Below are 18,943 nucleotides of genomic sequence, written 5' to 3'. Positions count from 1 at the left end.
GGCGGGACAGCAGGGTGGCTGATCTTCTGCAGGAAGGTTCCCTGTCAGCTCAACCACACCCTCAGTCCATTCTTTTTTTTTTTTAATATTTTCTTTATTTATTTGACAGAGAGAGACCACAAGTAGGCAGAGAGGCAAGCAGAGAGAGAGAGGGGGAAGCAGGCTCCCCAATGAGCAGAGACCTGAGCAGAAGGCAGAGGCTTTAACCCACTGAGCCACCCAGGTGCCCCACCCTCAGTCCATTCTTAAGGAAACTACACCAGACTGGTGTGTTTCGGCTTTCAGCCTTTGGGGGTTATTTGAGCCACAAACAGTGTTTGGGGAAGAATTAAGCAATCCCCAGGAATCAGCAGATCAGAATAGTCACACAAGTTCATCTTTTTCTAACAATTAGCTTTAAGGTAGCAGAGGCTGGTGTGATTCTAGTTGGTTCTTCTAACCAAACGGACTTTTCACTGTGGACAAGTGAGGCAGGGGTTGCACTGGACCAAAGGCTGAAGCCTGGCCATCCAGCATTCTAAGAAAAATTGTTTCTTTATAAGCATTCCTTTTATTTTGCATTCCATTCTGGATCTGCCTGAAACTGAGAGAGGAGATTCTCCTGCATCAGGTGCTGTGGCAGTGCCCTGCACCCAGGCCAGTGAAAAGAGTCTTGGACCTTTTCTTTCTCTGGGATCCCTGCCCAGCACCTTCCTACAAAGATGACTTAAACAAGGAAAAAAAAAAAAAAAAGAAGAAGAAAAAGAAAGAAAGAAAAGAAATGAAAAAGAAAACACACCAATCCAAGGATTCTGGAATTCCTTCCTCCTCCCATGCCTATCCTCCATCTTCACTGCCTCCTTTGCCCTGTCATACTCAACTGCTTTTGATTTCTGTCTAGGGAGCTGAACAGAGGACTAAAATCTTCATTGCAGCCTGGTTTTAAGTTTTATATAAGAATCTTGCATAGTGGAGTGCATGGGTGGCTCAATCAGTTAAGTATCTGCCTTCCGCTCAGGTCATGATCTCAGGGTCCTGGGATTGAGCCTCAGCAGAGAGCCTGGTTTTCCCTCTCCCTCTGCCTGCCACTCTCCCTGCTTGTGTTCTCTCTTTCTCTGTCAGATAAATGAATAAGGAATGCCTGGGTAGCTCAGTCAGTTAAGAGTTTACTTTTAGCTCAGGTCATGATCCCAGGGTCCTGGGATCAAGTCCCACATCAGAGTCACTGCTCAGTGGGGAGTCTGCTTCTCCCTCTCGCTCTGCCTGCTTTTCCCCCTACTTGTGTTCTCTCTTTCTCCGTCAAATAAATAAATAAAATCTTAAAAAAAAAAAAAAATCTTGCATAGCATTGCTAATGTAAATTACAGTTTTTTTTCTCCCTAGGACACTTATCAAAATATGCAACATTTTTGGTGGGATGAGAAATTGTCCTGTGACTTCTTCCCATTTCCTGAGGCCTGTGGAAATACACCTTTATGTACTTAAAGTTATACAGAAAATAGAATAAAATTAATATCATACTTGAAAAACAATAAAACAAACTCCCTAGGTGATTCTCATTTTACTCAAGGTTGTGACCTACTAAATTAAGGGTTCGAAAGCCAAATAGATATAATAGAAAATAAACATTTGTAAGAAAACACCTGAATTATAGCAACAGAGGGAATTAACTAAAACAGTCTGTATTGATAAGGTTCAGTATTATTCTACCTGAGTTGGGTGCTAGAAACCATTTTTTGATGGCTATATCCACTGATTTATTATAATCTCAAATAATTTGTCTTGGAATAAATAAATGCAGCCTGCTGTTCACTTTTCCCCCCCCAAAGTATTAGCCTATAAGAACAGTTGAATCCAACAAACAATTTCAAACACCTGGTATTCCTCCCTTTATTTTACAAATACTTGAGTACCCAACAGGCACTGTTCTGAGAGTAAAATAGAGTGTGATTTTAAAAAAATACGGTGTAATCAGTGTCAGGAGTAGATCTGTACTTTGGGGACTTAAGAGGAACCTCCTAGGCTTGGGGCTCAAGGAGGGTATCTGGAAGGAAGTGTCATTTCTAGCTGGGAATGGTAGCGAAGGCCAGGGAGGGTCTAAAGCATTTTTAGACAGCAGGGAATATGTCTGAAGAAAGACAAGGGATCAAGAGAGATAAGCTGAGCCTGCCTAAAGATATGAGAAAAAGTTTGTGCAAAGTCCACATGTCAAAGAAAGTATGCATGTAAAATAATGCTTACTGATTAATAATAGCATTAAAACATTTTGAGGATTTATTAGGTGCTAGGTAGTGTTGTTCATACTTGACATATAGGAACTTGTTTTAATGCTCAAAACAAAGCTGTGGAGTAGGTTCTTTTATTCCCAGTTTGCAGATGAGGAAACTGAGACAGAGTACAACTCGCCCAAGATCACATACCTAGTAAGTGGTGTGAGATTTCAACAGCTAGATTCTACTCAATTTTCTATACTCTTAGCTTCTCTGCCTTTTTCTCTCCTCTGTATGTCACTATGTTTGACATCTTATGTAGAACTTTTGATGAGCTAAGGTAGGTGGTGTGATACTAAAGGTGACTAAATTGCCAGTGGTCTCCACAATTAGAAAGAGGCAGAATAAGAGCTTGTAAGTCTTTCTTTTCTTTTGTTATATCATACTATACTTCATTTTATTTAATAAAAGCAAAAATGTATATGCCAACTCATCTTGGGTGAAAAATTATTTGTAGTGAAATAAACTTAATTCGAGGAGTGGAGATAAGAGAGGGTGACACATGTGATTTGGACTCTGTTATGTTATTGATTTATGGGACATATGAAGCTGTTCTTCATGCAGTAGAAATTCTAGGGCTGGAAGTCAAAAAGCTTTGAATATCATCTGGTAAGTGACCTTTGATGACTCAAGAGTGGCTAAGCTCACCCAAAGAGAGAAGAGAAACTGACCCTTCATAATGCCTAGGAACAGAGGTGACCAGCAGAGGGAGAGTGAAATTGAAATTGGTTGGAAAGATAGGAATGGAAACAGGAGAGTTCCAGTTAAAAACAAAACAAAACAAAAAACAAGGGAAATACAGCCTCAAATGAGATACTATTCAATTCAAATGGCAACAGAGAATGATTAAAACTGAGACATAGTCCTTGGGTTTGACAGCAGGAGGTCTTTAGGAGAGGAACATTGGTAGGATGGTAGAAGTAGAACCCAGACCCAAGTGATCAGAGGGATGAATGGAAGATGAGGAAAAGGAAACAATGAACATCTGGAGACTAAGGTTTGTCTGTGAAGGTAGGAGCAAGGTTGAGGTGATAGATTGAGGAGAAAAAAGGATTATTTATTTAATCTATATACATATACAAATTTCAGATGTGTGTACACAAACACACATGTCAGAAATGTGAGCATGAAAGTGCCTGGGTGGCTCAGTAGGTTAAGCATCTGACTATTGATGCGGCTAGGGAAGATCTCAGGGTTGTGAGATGGAGCCCTGCCCTGTCGGGCTCACATGCTGGGTGTGTAGCCTTCTTAAGATTCTCCCTCCCCCTCCATGCCCACCTCTTAAAAAAAAAAGAAAGAAAGAAAGAAAGAAAGAAAGAAAGAAAGCAGGGATGTTTTAGATAGAGACAAAGTCCGAGGTAGAGGTGAAATGGAAGTTTTGTAAAGACAGAAGGGAAAGGTTGGAAGCTCAGGTAGACTGTCATTGACAGTTATTTTTTCCCAGACATAGGTGAAGGGGGAGGGATAGGGGATATATCTAAGTGTGCTTTCTTTTCTTCTCTCTGGAGTGGTAAAGCGTGAATCACTAAGGGTAAATTTCGTAAGCGCCCAGTGAAAGTGGCTCTGATTCTTTGGTGAACAGTTTCCAGAAGTAAAATTGCTTCTCAGAATTATGCAACCTCCTTTTCATTACTCTGGCTCTGTATCATAGTGTTTTTTAAGAACAAAATATCCTTAAAAGGAGATTTTAAAAAGAGACAAGATGTTACTGATGTGATTTTGTCTTGATGCAAACATCTACATGCTTGTTGACCCTTGGGAATTTGATCATTGTTACATTTATTTTTATTTTTATTTTATTTTATTTTATTTTTTTTAAAGATTTTATTTGACAGAGATCACAAGTAGGCAGAGAGGCAGGCAGAGAGAGAGAGAGAAGGAAGCAGACTCCCTGCTGAGCAGAGAGCCCGATGCGGGACTCGATCCCAGGACCCTGAGATCATGACCTGAGCCGAAGGCAGCGGCTTAACCCACTGAGCCACCCGGGCGCCCCATTTTTTTTTAATTTTATTTATTTATTTGAGAGAGAGAGACCATGAGAGGGGAGACGGTCAGAGGAAGAAACAGACTCCCCATGGAGATTGGAGCCTGATGTGGTACTCGGTCCTGGGACTCTGGGATCATGCCCTGAGCCGAAAGCAGTCACCCAACCAACTGAGCCACCCAGGCATCCTATTACAATTTTCTTATTGTCTTGGATACATGTTTCTACAGAGACCTGGCTTAAACTCTTCCAAGAACAGTGGCAATGATAATTCTAACAGACTTCTTAGACTTGCCTAACACAGTGTTGCTGAATAATTGAGTAGTGAGGCTTTTATGTACAGTATTTGAAGTTATTTACTGGTTCCATTTTTTTTTTCATTCCCTTAAGTTTATCTCAAAGTTTGAATAAAATAAAATTGCTAATTCACAGTTCGGAAAAATGATACATACTTTCTCAACAACTAGACTTAAGACTGTTTAATAAGCATTCATTCTGTTGTATTGATAGTGTTTTGGATAAATTTTAAACCTTTATGCAATTTCATTAAAAATAGGTATAAAGTTCCTTCTATTTAGAAAGCAATATATTAGATGCCAAGAGTGTAAAAGGCAAATTAGACCTGTCCTCTGATCTCAAGAATCTTTCTAACAAGTAGAGTTTATAAATTATGGTAAGATAAAGGGACTGACCTATACTGATTGGGAACAGGACTAGGGCAGTTCAGGAAAGGGTTCTTTGAGGAGGTAGTCTTTCCCGGAGTATTGAAAGATGAATAGATTGAGGAAGGGATAACATTCGAGGGAGAGTAAAAAATTATATGGTATATCAAAGAATAGGAACTGGCATAATTTTGGAAATTCTTTTCTCGTGTCAAAATTCTATGGAGTTAGGCTTCTCCCTTTCAGAGAAAGAAGTTACAAATAAAAGGAATGCTAGAGGGCTCCTGGGTGGCTCAGTGGGTTAAGCTCCTGCCTTCCGCTCAGGTTGTGATCTCAGAGTCCTGAGATTGAGCCCCGCATCTAGCTCTTTCCTCAGCAGGAAGCCTGCTTCCCCCTCTCTCTCTGCCTGCCTCTCTGCTTACTTGTAATCTCTGTCTGTCAAATAAATAAATAAATAAATGATCTTTCAAAGTAAATAAATAAATAAAAATAAAAGGAATGCTAGAATGAATCTTGTGATGCTAGATTATGTGTGTGTGTATCCATATATATATACACATACATACCAACACAGAGATATAGAGATGAATATAAAAATATATATGTGTATTATATATGTGAGTTAATATACATACATATATTCCTCGTTCTGTCCCCCAAGACAGGCTAGAAGCAGTGACATCTCAGTACCAGTGAGCACATGTAATGCCCAGATTTGGTTTCTCCAATAAAGGGGATCAGGACTCTTTGGAGAAGTGGTTGATTTCAGGGCCGGGGATGTGCAAATAAAAGACGAGTTTAGAACATCTTATAGGGCTAAAAAGTAAGAATGTGCATTTAAAAAAAAAAAGTAGTGGCACGTTGAATGGACACTAGAGCCAAGCTGAAAGTGCTCCAAGTGACCAAAGCTGGGAACAATTTGAGCAACAAAATAAAATTAGCCAGGGAATAAAACAATCCAAGAATTGTTATAACTCAGAAAATAAAATAAATATCCACAGGTCTATCCTAATATAAATAAATGACTGAATAAATAAACAAGAGGGAAAGGACAATTTTTCCTTATAGAAGAATTCCAATTAATAAATGCAAAAGAAATGAGGGCAATAGAAAATCCCCTTTAAAACATCATAATAATTGCTGAAGGCAAGATCAGCCCATGAATGCTAAAATTAGAGAGTAAACGTTTAAGAAGGAATAGGATTAAAGTATCTCCCCCCCAATATTTGTGAATTCTAAAGGTAAGCATAGTAACTTTACAAAGGTGAAACCTGGCAGACAGCACCTTAATGCATCCAGTAACAAGATGCCAACATCATGTGCCTTTTGACAGGATATACTGAGGAAGAAGGCACATCAGCTCTGTAGTAGTCTCCCCAAAATTCTGTAACTTCAGTCTAGTCTGAGAAAGCATCAGATTTTAAAAAGGAAAAACTTTTTTTTTTTTTTTTTTTTTTTTTGGAGTGTTGCCAGATGTCCCAGGCTCATTTGGTATCTGCCCTGCCCCAGCTCTGGAATCAACTACTTGTTCAAGGAGTATAGGTTCTTACTACTGGGGGAACAAAGAAACCCGAATTGAGGGTCGTTCTACATAATACCTAAACAGTACTCTTCAAAAGTATCCTGCTCATGAAAGGCAAGGAAAAACCAAGGAGCTGTCATAGAGATTGGAATAGACTTAAGACATGACCATTAAATGTTGTGTAGAATCCTGGAACAGAAAGAAGGAAACACTTTAGTGGAAAGTCTTTTTTTTTTTTTTTTTTAAGATTTTATTTATTTATGTGACAGAGAGATCACAGAGAGGCAGGCAGAGAGAGAGAGAAGCAGGCTCTGCGCTGAGCAGAGAGCGCGATGCGGGACTCGATCCCAGGACCCTGAGATCATGACCTGAGCCGAAGGCAGAGGCTTAACCAACTAAGCCACCCAGGTGCCCCTTTAGTGGAAAGTTTTAATTTTGATAGTTGTGCTGTAGTAATACAAGATAAAGCTATGTGAACGTTACATGGGAACTTTCGTACTATCTTTGCAACTTGTGTATATCTAAAAATTATAAATAAGTTAAAAAGAACTAGTAACTGTCAAAAGCTTTTCCAAGTGTGTGAATTTAGTCACTGTTTTTATTTAAAAAAATAAATAAAATAAAATACATATATATATGGGGCCCCTGTGTGGCTCAGTGGGTTAAAGCTTCTGCCTTCGGCTCAGGTCATGATCCCAGGGTCCTTGGATGGAGCCCCACATTGGGCTCTTTGCTCAGCAGGATGCCTGCTTCCTCCTCTCTCTCTGTCTCTGCCTGCCTCTCTGCCTACTTGTGATCTCTGTCAAATAAATAAATAAAATCTTTAAAAAAATTTTTAAATATATATATATATGGCCTCAGAAATAAATGTAGGGGTGTCTGGGTGGCTGGCTTAGTTGGTTAAGCATCTGACGCTTGACTCGGTTCTTGATTTCAGGGTCATGAATTCAAACCCCATATTGGGCTCCATGCAGGGTGTGGAGCCTACTTAGGAAGGAAGGAAGGAGAAAGAGAAAGAAAAAGAAATGTAGTTTATATTCTGAAAATACATTATGTGGGAACATATTTCATGTGCTTTTGTTTAAAGTTTCCCTTTGCACCTTGAAGTTCTTTTGGGTTGGTTTTTTCCTTTTAATTTAGTTGCTCCCTGACATTCAAATCACAAAGAATTTTTGATTAAAAAAGAAAAGAGGGACGCCTGGGTGGCTCAGTTGGTTAAGCGGTTGCCTTCGGCTCAGGTCATGATCCCAGCGTCCTGGGATCAAGTCCCACATCCGGCTCCTTGCTTGGCGGGGAGCCTGTTTCTCCCTCTGCCTTCTGCCACTCTGCCTGCCTGTGCTCGCTCGCTCACTCTCTCTCTCTCTCTCTCTCTGGCAAATAAATAAATAAAAAATCTTTAAAAAAAAATTGAAACACTACAATATGTTTCTAAAATACATTTTCTTTTAACAAGTGAGTTTATACTTTGTTCTATTTTTTTTGAGGCTGTGTTCAGGCAACCTCTTACACAATTAACTATCTCCTGGGAGTGGGGGGTAGTAGAGAGGGAGAGGGAGAGAGAAAGATATGATGAGATTAGGAGATTATATTTATAAGAACAGGATTGTATTAGTGGCAGCTCATTTGCTTTCTTCCAAGCATGAATTCTGCACGACAATTTGCTTAGTTAGGTTAAGTCTGTAAATGAATTTATTATAAAGTGGGTTTCCTGGAGCAGCTATAGGCTTCACCCTCAGCAGTAGCTCAGGGAAGCAGATACCTGGGACCAAATTCCCCAGTGAGTCATCGCCCAACCCTTACACTTTAAAGAACCTTTGTTTAAAGGATTTTTATCTCCAGGCTACCACTCAGCCATAGGACCTTTAGCTATCCTACCTCAAGCTATCAAGTGTGATAAAAGAACTTTGAACTGGGAATTAGAACTCTGGCTCTCATACTAACTAGCTGGTGAGTTGGGGAAAATTATTGGACCTTTATGTGGCTCAGTTCTCTTGCTGTAAAAAGGGGGACTTGGTTACTTGATTCCTAAGGTTCCCTCTTGATGTTAAAATCTGTCCTATGTATCTAAAACTGAAGGTATTTTCCTTCTTAGAAAACAGTTATCTTTTATCCCATTATTGTTTGTTAAACCACTGTCCTTGTAATCTCTGAGGCTAAAAATCTTAGTTATTTGTGTTTTACCCATTTCCTTTAACTCTTGCACACAATTGACAACCAGTCCAGCAATTCCTCCATCACAACTGAAGTGGCAGTAGAATACATTTGGCCTAAGAGGTTGGGTTTTGGAGTCTGAATACTAACTTCTGCCTGAGCCATGTATTAACTATGGGACCTCTGCCAAATTACTTAACCTCAATGGACCAGTTTTTTGTTTGTTTGTTTTTGACTAGAAATAACACTAACTCCAGGTTGTAGTAAGGATTAAATGGGTTAGTAAGTGTCCACTAAGTGACAGTGCTTTTTATTATTAGTACGTAGTAATGCAATGGGTTGGATCTTAAAGTCAAATGGGCCTCTGGAAAAAAAAATGTTAAAAGATTTTGCAGCCCAAATTGAATACCTCCTTCTAGATAGGTCTTTCCAGTACATGCTTTTCTTATTTATTTATTTATTTAGAGAGAAGGAAGGAAGATGGGGAGGGACGGAGGGGTGGGATAGAGAGAACCTTATCTTAAACAGGCTCCACACCCAGCACGAATCAAGTGTTGGGCACGATCTCACAACCCCAAGATCATGACCTGAGCTGAAATCAAGAGTTGGACACTTAAGTGACCGAACCACCCAGGCACCACCATCCCCCTTTTTACCCCTCTCACTCCTAACAAGATTTCTAGAATTAACAAAATTGTTCTAAAGTCCGAGAATGGGATTTCCATCTATGAGAGTGTGGGTATGTAAGGAGAGCTATCACACCTTTAATTCAAGCCCACAAAAATAAAAATATTGATAATGGAGAGTATTTCGGGTAGGCCCAACATAACTCTAAGTTTCACCGAAAGAACCAATTGTTATCTTTGATGCTGACCATTCTGAAAAGATCTGTGCTACTATACTCTTACCTAGAGATAGTTTGTATGTGTTTGCAGCTAGGTGGTTCAAAAATTTTGCTACCCAATTTTCTACTGTAGCTAAAATGATGGTTTTAATCATTTTTCATTACTAGTAGTGGAAGGAATATTGACTTTGGAAATCAAAGAGAATATGGATTTGAATCCCAGATCTGCTACTTTATAACTAAGAGATCATTGTAAAGTTATTTACTATCTCTGAATTTTAGTTTTTCATCATATATATAAGACAATAAAGCCAATCTTATAAAGTGGTTCAGAGAATTAAGTGAGATATGTACTTTGTATAAGTAGAAGTTACAATCTGTTCATTTCTTTCCAAAAGTCTGACCTTTTTTTCAAGATTTTTTTACTTATTTATTTATTTGACAGACAGAGATCACAAGCAGGCAGAGAGGGAGGCAGAGAGAAAAGAGAAGGAAGCAGGCTCCCTGCTGAGCAGAGAACCTAATGCAGGACTGGATCCCAGGACCCTGAGATTAAGACCTGAGCCGAAGGCAGAGGCTTAACCCACTGAGCCACCCAGGCGCCCAAGAGTCTGATTTGTAATCTTAGCCTTGAATCCTGTAGTGCATCACTAGGATTTTTTTTTTTTGGTGGATGTATATATTTCAACACATGTAAAGCAAAACTCATCGTTCTCCCACTTCTTCCTATATTTACTGTCTCTAGTAAGACATCAACATCTAAGGGTGCCTGGGTGGTTCAGTGGTTTAAAGCCTCTGCCTTCGGCTCAGGTCATGATCCCAGGGTCCTGGGATCAAGCCCCATATCAGGCTCTCTGCTCAGCAGGAAGCCTGCTTCCTCCTCTCTCTCTCTGCCTGCCTCTCTGCCTACTTGTGATCTCTGTCTGTCAAATAAATAAATAAAATATTTTTAAAGAAAAAAAAAGACATCAACATCTAATCATTTAAGTTTAATAACGCTGGTGTGGATTTCTTCTCTACCCCTAAAACCATTTTATTCTAAGAATTGTCAGTTCTGGGGCGCCTGGGTGGCTCAGTGGGTTAAAGCCTCTGCCTTAAGCTCAGGTCATGATCCCAGGGTCCTGGGATCGAGCCCCGCGATGGGCTCTCTGCTCTGCGGGGAGCCTGCTTCCTCCTCTCTCTGCCTGCCTCTCTGCCTACTTGTTATCTCTGTCTGTCAAATAAATAAAATCTTTGTGGGAGGCCTGGGTGGCTCAGTTGGTTAAGCGGCTGCCTTCAGCTCAGGTCATGATCCCAGCGTCCTGGGATCGAGTCCCACATTGGGCTCCTTGCTTGGCAGGGAGCCTGCTTCTCCCTCTGCCTCTGCCTGCCACTCTGTCTGCCTGTGCTTGCTCTCGCTTCTCTCTCTATGACAAATAAATAAAATAAAAAATCTTTAAAAAAAATAAATAAATAAATAAAAATAAATAAATAAAATCTTTGTGATCTCTGTCAAAAAAAAAAAAAAAAGAATTGTCAGTTCTCTTTCCCACCTTACTATTCCCCCCATCCTAATGTAAACCTCGATTACATTGACAGTTTTAGTATCTTTTTTTTTTTTTAAGATACTAAAAAGGGGGAGGGAGCAGGCTGCCCAATGAGCAGAGAGCCCGATGCAGGGCTTGATCCCAGGACCCAGAGATCATGACCTGAGCTGAAGGTAGAGGCTTAACCTACTGAGCCACCCAGGTGCTCCCAGAATCAGCTTTTAAAACATGTTTCCCATTATGTTACTTCCTTTTTCAGAAACTTGCTGTGTTCCACCATAGAGACTCTGCATGATCCACCCTAAAACTCTTATCTTAGAGATGTGGGTGTGGGGCGCAGGGAAATTATTTTTTTGATTTGCCATGAAGGTCCCCTGTGCTAGGGAGTGGCGTGTTAAGACTAGTCCTTATCTCTGCTCACTCACAGATTAGTTCTTTCTACCATTGGAATATGGCCCCAACTCCTTAACATGGTTTCCAAGGCTCTTCCCATTCTAGCCCCATTATTTCCCTATCTTATCTTCAACTACCCATGTTCCTACAGTCAACTACTTTGAAGTGTTCTATGCTATTTCAACTCCCTGACAGTGTAATGCTATTCTCTCTACCTGGGATATACTTTCCTCTTCCTGCCCTCAGTTGATGAAATTCTATCCATCTGTAAGTCCCAAGTCAATCTGATGTCTCTTCCCTTCCCTTCCATCAAGCCAGAAAATCAGATCCCCTACTCCTAGATCTCGCATTACCTCTAACCACATTCAGCTTTGTGCTATGATTATTTGTGTATATGTCAGCAAGCCAACAGATTTTTTATAAAGATTTTATTATTTGAGAGAGAGAGAGAGAGAGAGAGAGCATGAACAGGGAGAGGAGCAGAGAGAGAGGGAGAAGCACACTCCCTGCTGAGCAGGGAACCCGCCCCCAGTCAATAGATTTTACTCTATTTGGGCCAGGCCATCTCCCTATATCTTATAGAAAGTAGCTAGTTACTCATTAACCCGATACCAGAGTCTATCAAAAATCGTATTCTGATTCTTACCTTTATCTGTTTTGTGGGGTGCTAATCACATTGTTAAGAAATTAACAATATTGCTTCTGTAAAGGGAAGTATGGTCAGGGTGTGAGCTATCTCATTCCTTGAATATAAAGCATGCTTACCCTAGCCATATACCAAGATAGATATTCTAACTTTTCTTGGATTTCTGGCCGAGATTAATTAAAACCATGGAATTAGACTTGGGAATTAAACTCCTTTTTTTTTTTTTTTTAAAGGTACACTCAGTCCCTCAAATAATGATTTTTCCTTTTAATAAATAAATTTGAGAACATATCTTTTATATTTTTTCCTTTGATCCAGAATTGATTGCTGTAGAAGCACTGCCGTTTATATCCACATCTGCATCGGAAGCACAGTTGTACCAAACAGTGTCTTAAAGTGTTGTTCGGTATTTCCTAAACTTGGCCCAAAGGGTCATTATTGTAGTTTTACATGACTAGGTTTAGCTGAACTGTTTGTTGCTTTTGTGTCTTTCTCTCATTAGAATAAGGGCTGACAATGTTTGGTGAATCAGATACAAACTGGAAAACAGGTAGACAAATAAATATATATTATTTGTACATTCAAGTTTATTTCAAAGAACATACATAGAGGGACCTCTGGGCGGCTCAATTGGTTGAGCATCTATCTGACTTTTGATTTTGGCTCAGGTAGTGATCTCAGGCTCATGAGATTGAGCCCCAAACTGGGCTTTGGACTCAGCATGGAGTCTGCTTGAGATTTTTCTCCCTGTCTCACTCCCTGCTTTCATGTCCTCTCTTTCTCAAATAAATAAAATAATTTTTTAAAAATGTGTAAAATTAAGATTATTTTATCTAGGAAAATAGATATTATTAAAACCAACACTTGTGACTTATTCTGTGTCAGGGTCTTTTCTTCTTTATCTTATTTATTCCTCATAAGGGTATTATGAAGGAATTTCTTTTGTTATGGATGAGAAATCTAAGTTTTAGGAATGGCGCAAACTCCCACTTAGATGCATCTATCTCTAATGTCAGACCTCCTTACCATGAGAGGCTTCTATGTTACCTTCCAATATGGGGACTAACAAGTAAACAAAAACAATAAAATTAGCATTATTTTCAGACAATGCTTGAATTGGAAGAACAAGTACTACAGGTGGGAAAGTGGTGTGGACTTTTAAGGTGGCTGATTACTTAGTTCACATCACAGGACTTTTAGTGTGAAATGGCAGCCCAAGCTGATTGGTCAAGCACACCGTGTTCCATTGTTGTCAAGGTTGTTAGAAGCAGTACCTGATGAACCGTGCACTCTGTCAGATCAGTTATGTTTTGTGGTAGTCAAGAGACCGGTGAGTAGTAGTTTTCACTCTTCAAATAAGGAAACTATTGGCTCATTTCTAATCTTACCTCTTCTGGACAAAGGTTGGAACTCCTTTGGTAATTACTAGGGCAAAAACTCCTTTGGTAATTTCTGGGACAAAAACAACCTAGATTAATGGGTAGAGACTGGATGATTTCAGGAGCATGGCTTTATGTATTCTTTGACTCTAAGGGATTTTAGAAAAGAATTTCAGAATAGGGGTTTTGTCCTCTGAATTTAAAGTACATTATACTGGGATGCCTGCGTGGCTCAGTCAGTTAAGCATCTGCCTTTGTTCAGGTTATGATCCCAGGTTCCTGGGATTGAGCCCTGCGTCAGGCTTCCTGCTCAGCAGAGTCTGCTTCTCTCTCCCTCCCTCTGCCCCCCACCCCCACTCATACTCCCCCACCTCAAATGAATAAATTTAAAAATCTTTTAAAAAAATAAAGTGCATTATACTTCCCCCAGTTGTTAAGATGGTTAAAATGTAAAAATAATAAGAATTCTAACAAAAGCCAATTCTAATATATTATACTTAAAATGTTCTTAATCCTATTAAAATGTACTTAGTATTTAAAGCATATCATCTCCTTAAATCCATATCAAAACACCTATAATGGTAGGTATTATTCTCCTTTTTAAGCAGAAGAAACTAAAACTGAAAAGATTATACTGTTCATTCAGGTGAAAAAAAGTTATGATTTCAAGTAAAATCTATCTTGACTTAAAGCCCTTGCTCTTTATATGATACCATGAGGTATACCCAGCTCTCTCTCCAAACCAAGTGGTCAGTGCCTCAGAGTTTGGGGGGAGAGAGCAGCCAGAAGAAACTTGGATGTAGGTAGAACCTAATTTGGACCTGAATCTACAGAGATGCCAGTTGTACTTCCCCTGGGATGTAACTCAGAAGAGTGAAATATTTCACTCCAAATGTGACTTTGGAACAGACTTAAGTTCAGGGAAAGGCCAACTGATGTTTGCACAGTGAGGTCAGTCATAAAATGATGGAACTGGAAGAGACCTTAGAGATCATCTGGTCTAACCTTCTCATTTTATAGGAAACTACAACCCAGATATTGAGTCATTTGACCAAGGTTATAGTTTTTGAGAGAACCAGTAGAGGAGTGTGGTTCTGGTGGTCTGGGGCTTTCTATTCTCTCAAGGCTCACTACTGCCAGTCCTTGGATGCTAGAGAATCCTATTCTGTGTCTAATATTCTGACTTTCTTTATTGCATAGGTATTTCAGTATCTGTAGACAAGATGGAATCAGCTCCATTTAATAGACGGCAGTGGACTTCAGTATCATTGAGGGTAACAGCCAAAGAACTTTCCCTTGTCAACAAGAACAAGTCATCGGCTATTGTAGAAATATTCTCCAAGTAAGTGCTGATCCTGGTCCAAAAGGACCATCTGTCTTGAGCAAACATTACCACCTGTCAGGGAAATCAGTAAAGGAAGTACATGGTGTAAAATGGCCTTATTGAGCACATTCTGAAATTTAAGCATCATACAAGGCACTGTGGAGAAGGATGATAATAATCAGGAGACACATTCTCTATCCTGGAATTTTTTTTTTTAGTTGCGAAAAGAAAAAGTTACAAACACAAAAGGTAATTATAAAACACATAGCTCTTAAGCAAAGTGTCAGCAAATCCAAAATGAATGGGAGTAGGGACCAGAACAGAGTAAGGAAGAGAAAGTGACACTCATGGGCAGAAGCAAGTGAGGAAGGTTCTCCAGTTGAGATGAGTTCTGAGGCAAGTTTTGATTTAGTTGAAGGGAGTGTTAGGCATACTCTGTATCTGCATTATCCAATATAATAGCCACTACATATATGCCTATTTAAATTTAAATTAGTTAAATTTGAATTCAGTTCATCAGCTGTACTAACCACATTCCAGTGTAGCTGGTGGCTACCATATTGGAGATCACGGAAACATTTCCCCATTGCATAACATTCTGCTGAACAGTGCAAACTGTGTGGCCAAATTGTGGCCTGCTGGCTGCCCATTTTAGTAAATAAAGGTTTATTGGAACATGGCCATATCCATTTGTGCATTGTCTATGGCTGCTTCCATGCTACAGGAGCAAAGTTGCAGCAGAGACCAGAGACCATATGGCCTCAAAGTCTAGAATATTTATTATCTGATCCTTTAAGAAAAAGTTTGCTGACCCCCCCCCCCCGCTTGGGCCATGAGTTCTTTGATATGAGGGTCCCTTTCCTGCTGATTTTATATGCCTAGCACGTGTATGGCAATGTACAGCACGGTGACTGGAACAGAGTAGGCACCCAACAGATGTAGAAGGGATAGGATATGTAAATAATATTCCAGGGATGGCAAACACATTGACTTTACTGAAACAGAGGAGGAGCTTAGGACAGGTGGTAGGTTTACCTCACGAGTAGAGTTTGTTAATTAATAGGAAGCTCTTACACATTTAAGGGAAAAAAGATGGTCAAGATTTGAAGAAAATGATTCTGGGAGCTCTATCTAGCATACAGCTAAATACCAGTAGGAGGTTTCTGTAATCTACAATGTCACCTTTTCTTCAGTTAACAAATGCATCACGCACTTGCTCTGTGGAAAACATTGCCCTTCCAAGCTCTTGACCTTGGTTGCTGCTTAAGGTAGAGTGAAGGTGGAGGGAGACTGCATGGTCCTTTTACCTTCCACTTTATTCATTTTGTATTACTATAATTTTATAACACATGTATTGTTCATATCAAAACAAGAAAATCAATGAAGATATTTCAGATAGAGATATGGAAAGCTCTTAAGATTTAATCCCTGACCTCGAGGAAATTAATAGTATAGGTTAGGATAATTTATATAGTAGATGAAGTCCCCTAACTTCCTTCATCTTCTCACATGGGGTGCCTGTTAATAATATGGTGTTCCAATTATCTGTTGTCGCATAAGGAAAAAAAATCCCCCAAATTTAATGGCTTGAAATATGAACACTTATTTTGCTTGTGAATCTCCAGTTTGGGTAGGGCTTGCCTCTGCTTCCCTTGGCATTGGCCAGGGTGGCTCAACGATGGGCTGAAAATTATCTAAAGGCTCATCACTCACAAGGCGGGTTGTTGCTGCCAGTCCACTGGGATCTCAGCTAGAGCCCTGGTCAGAATACCTACACATGGCTTTTCCATGTGGCTGCTTGGCTTAGTTAGCTAGGTTCCCAGGGCAAGCATCCAGAGGTAGAGGGAGCGAGGAAACAAAGGAAGAAGGGAGCCAGGGTCAGGGGTTGTGTGGCCTTTTATGACCTAGCCTCAGATGTTACACAGGATTACTGTTGCCACATTGTCCTCATTAGAAGCCAGCCCCTAAGGCTGGCCCATTTTCGGAGGGAGGGGACTTTGACTGTACTTTTTTTTTTGCTTTTAAGATTTTATTTCTTCATTTGAAAGGGAGAGTGAGAGAGAGCACAAGCAGGGGGAGAGGCAGAGGGAGAGGGAGAAGCAGACTCTCCGCCAAGCTGGGAGCTGGACGTGAGGCTCCATCCCAGCAGCCAGAAGTCACGACCTGAGGGGAAGGCAAACACTTAACCAACTGACCCACCTAGGCGCCCCTGGCTGTACTTTTTAATGGAGGGATGTGAAAGGTTTTTTTTGGACATGTTTTAAAAACCATCCTATATGGCTTTCCTGGCCCCTCCCCTAAAGATTCAGAGTCCATGTTACAACAATGCAAGATGCTATTTTAGAAATAATTTCTTCTTTTCTAGAGAAGTCCATCCAGCGATCTGGGGCATTATCAAATATTTTATACAGGTAGTGCTCTGGTCTTACTTAGCAGGGTCTAGCAACCCAAGATTCCAAAAGAAGTTTGATAAATACCCACACTTATTCACAGTAACAAGGAGCAGTTATGTAGGTGACTAACACTAAGAAATTTCATAGGCACATTTCAGCCTTAACCATCTAGCAGCATATCAGCTTTACATTCAGGTGCGTCTTTAATCTGACCACTGCTCAGCACCTGCACAGCCCTAATGCTGAGTCCAAGCTACCTCCGTCTCCCCTTAGTTTTCTGCAGTAGCTCCCTGAATGGCCTCACTATTTCCACTTTTGCTGTTATACAGCCAATTATCCACACTACAGACAAGGTGACCTTCAAGACCATAAAACAGATCACATCCATCGTTTTTCGAAACTCTCTAGTGGCTGTCCTAATGGATGATAAAAGGAAAGTCCTTGCACTAATCTAACTGGAAAAAAAAAAAGATTCTGATTCCATGTGTCTGGGATGGGGCCTAGGAATTTGTGTTTTCAGCAAGTATCTCAGGTGAATTTTATCTTCAGGGATGTGTAGTTTACCTTCCGTTGAAGAGACAGACTTGTGAACTCGCAGCGGTGAGCTTGAACATAAAACAGAATGAATATGGTTTCTGCTTGGTTCCAACAGAGGATCGTGGAAACCTTGAATAAAGGAAGTAGGAAGGCAAGAAGTCTGACATGGAGAAATATAAAAGGGAGAAGCGACTGGTACAGGTCAGGTTATCCAGGTGATAGAAGGCCTTGGATGCCATCCTAAGTTTGGGATTTAGTTAGATGAACAATGGGAACAGTTGAAGGTTTTCATGCAGAGAATGACATGATCAGACTTGTATTTTAGAAGGATGTTTCTGGCAACAGTATAAAAGGTAGACTGGCAAGGTGAGAGATTGATAGCATAGAGAAGAGCAGTAAGGCTCTCTCAAGAACCCAAGTGAAAGCTCTTGAGGGCGGAGGGCAGCAGGGATGGAAAGGAAGACAAGGAATTGAGACTTTGTTGAGATGTGATTAATGGGACTTGGAAACTCCCTCTTTTGCAGAAAGACTTCTTCACATTCTTACCCTTTTCACCCTGGCTAGCCCCACCTCTTTGTAGCTGAACTTGGCTTTCCCTCCTCTTGCATTCTGTCTCAGAGTTGTGGCCGCCTACTCTTTCTGCACATGCTTCCCTGAAATATCCTGGGGCCAGGAGTCAAGGTTGCCGCTCTCCTACATCTCTCCTACCGGTTCCCATCCATTGTGTTTCACTCCTTGTTCTGAAGCTCTGAACCTGCGCTTTGAGGCTTACATCTAACTGGACTCTTTTTATCCTCCCCCTCATTGCAGTGGTGTGCCAGCTGCCTGGCCAAGCTCCTCACCTTTACTGGGGACACTAGCTTCCAGCTTCATTCTCTTCTCAGTGTCTCTCAGCGAAAATGCTGTGGGCATTTTCCATGAGGCAGACCTTCCTTCTGCAGGATGGTCATCATCTTGCCTTTCTCCAAATGCTAATAGTGCCCCTTGACATTGTGGCATCCAAGAAAAGGGGAGGGGAGGGAAACCCCGGTAAGATTCCCTCACACATTTTCAAAAGTCCCCCAGGGCCAGTAGGGCCCCCAGTGAAGAATCACTGGTCCACTGAACCTGTTTCCTACTCTGGATTCTTAACTTCTTGATCTTCCCTATTTCTTCAACCTGCACATTGTCTGTCAGGGCCTTTTATCCAGTCCCAGCCTTATCATCACGCAGAATCCATCTTTGGAATGTACACTGGGAATGCCCTCTCTGATTGCAGCCTCCTGTCCTAATACTGTTCCACTCTTTTATTCCCACTGATGCTGCTCTTGGGCCAAAACAGGACCCTCAGGCC

At 40.6% G+C, this 18,943-nt stretch overlaps 1 protein-coding gene across 4 annotated transcripts in view; it reads left to right on the top strand.

Annotated features, from left to right (window-relative positions):
• The window catches only part of LIMA1 (LIM domain and actin binding 1), a 93,346-nt gene that overhangs the window by 20,351 nt on the left and 54,052 nt on the right, over positions 1-18,943 (top strand). For all 4 annotated transcript variants that reach the window (XM_059403097.1, XM_059403095.1, XM_059403096.1 and 1 more), the window contains exon 2: positions 14,557-14,698. In XM_059403097.1, coding sequence (XP_059259080.1) covers positions 14,580-14,698 — 119 coding nt within the window. In that variant the 5' untranslated portion in view covers positions 14,557-14,579. The remainder of the gene's footprint in view (positions 1-14,556; positions 14,699-18,943) is intronic.

Source organism: Mustela nigripes, chromosome 6 (genome assembly GCF_022355385.1).
Source record: "Mustela nigripes isolate SB6536 chromosome 6, MUSNIG.SB6536, whole genome shotgun sequence".
In the NCBI taxonomy this organism is placed as follows: domain Eukaryota; kingdom Metazoa; phylum Chordata; class Mammalia; order Carnivora; family Mustelidae; genus Mustela; species Mustela nigripes.
The sequence above is the reverse complement of the archived record's forward strand: the minus strand, read 5'-3'. Positions and strand labels throughout refer to the sequence as shown.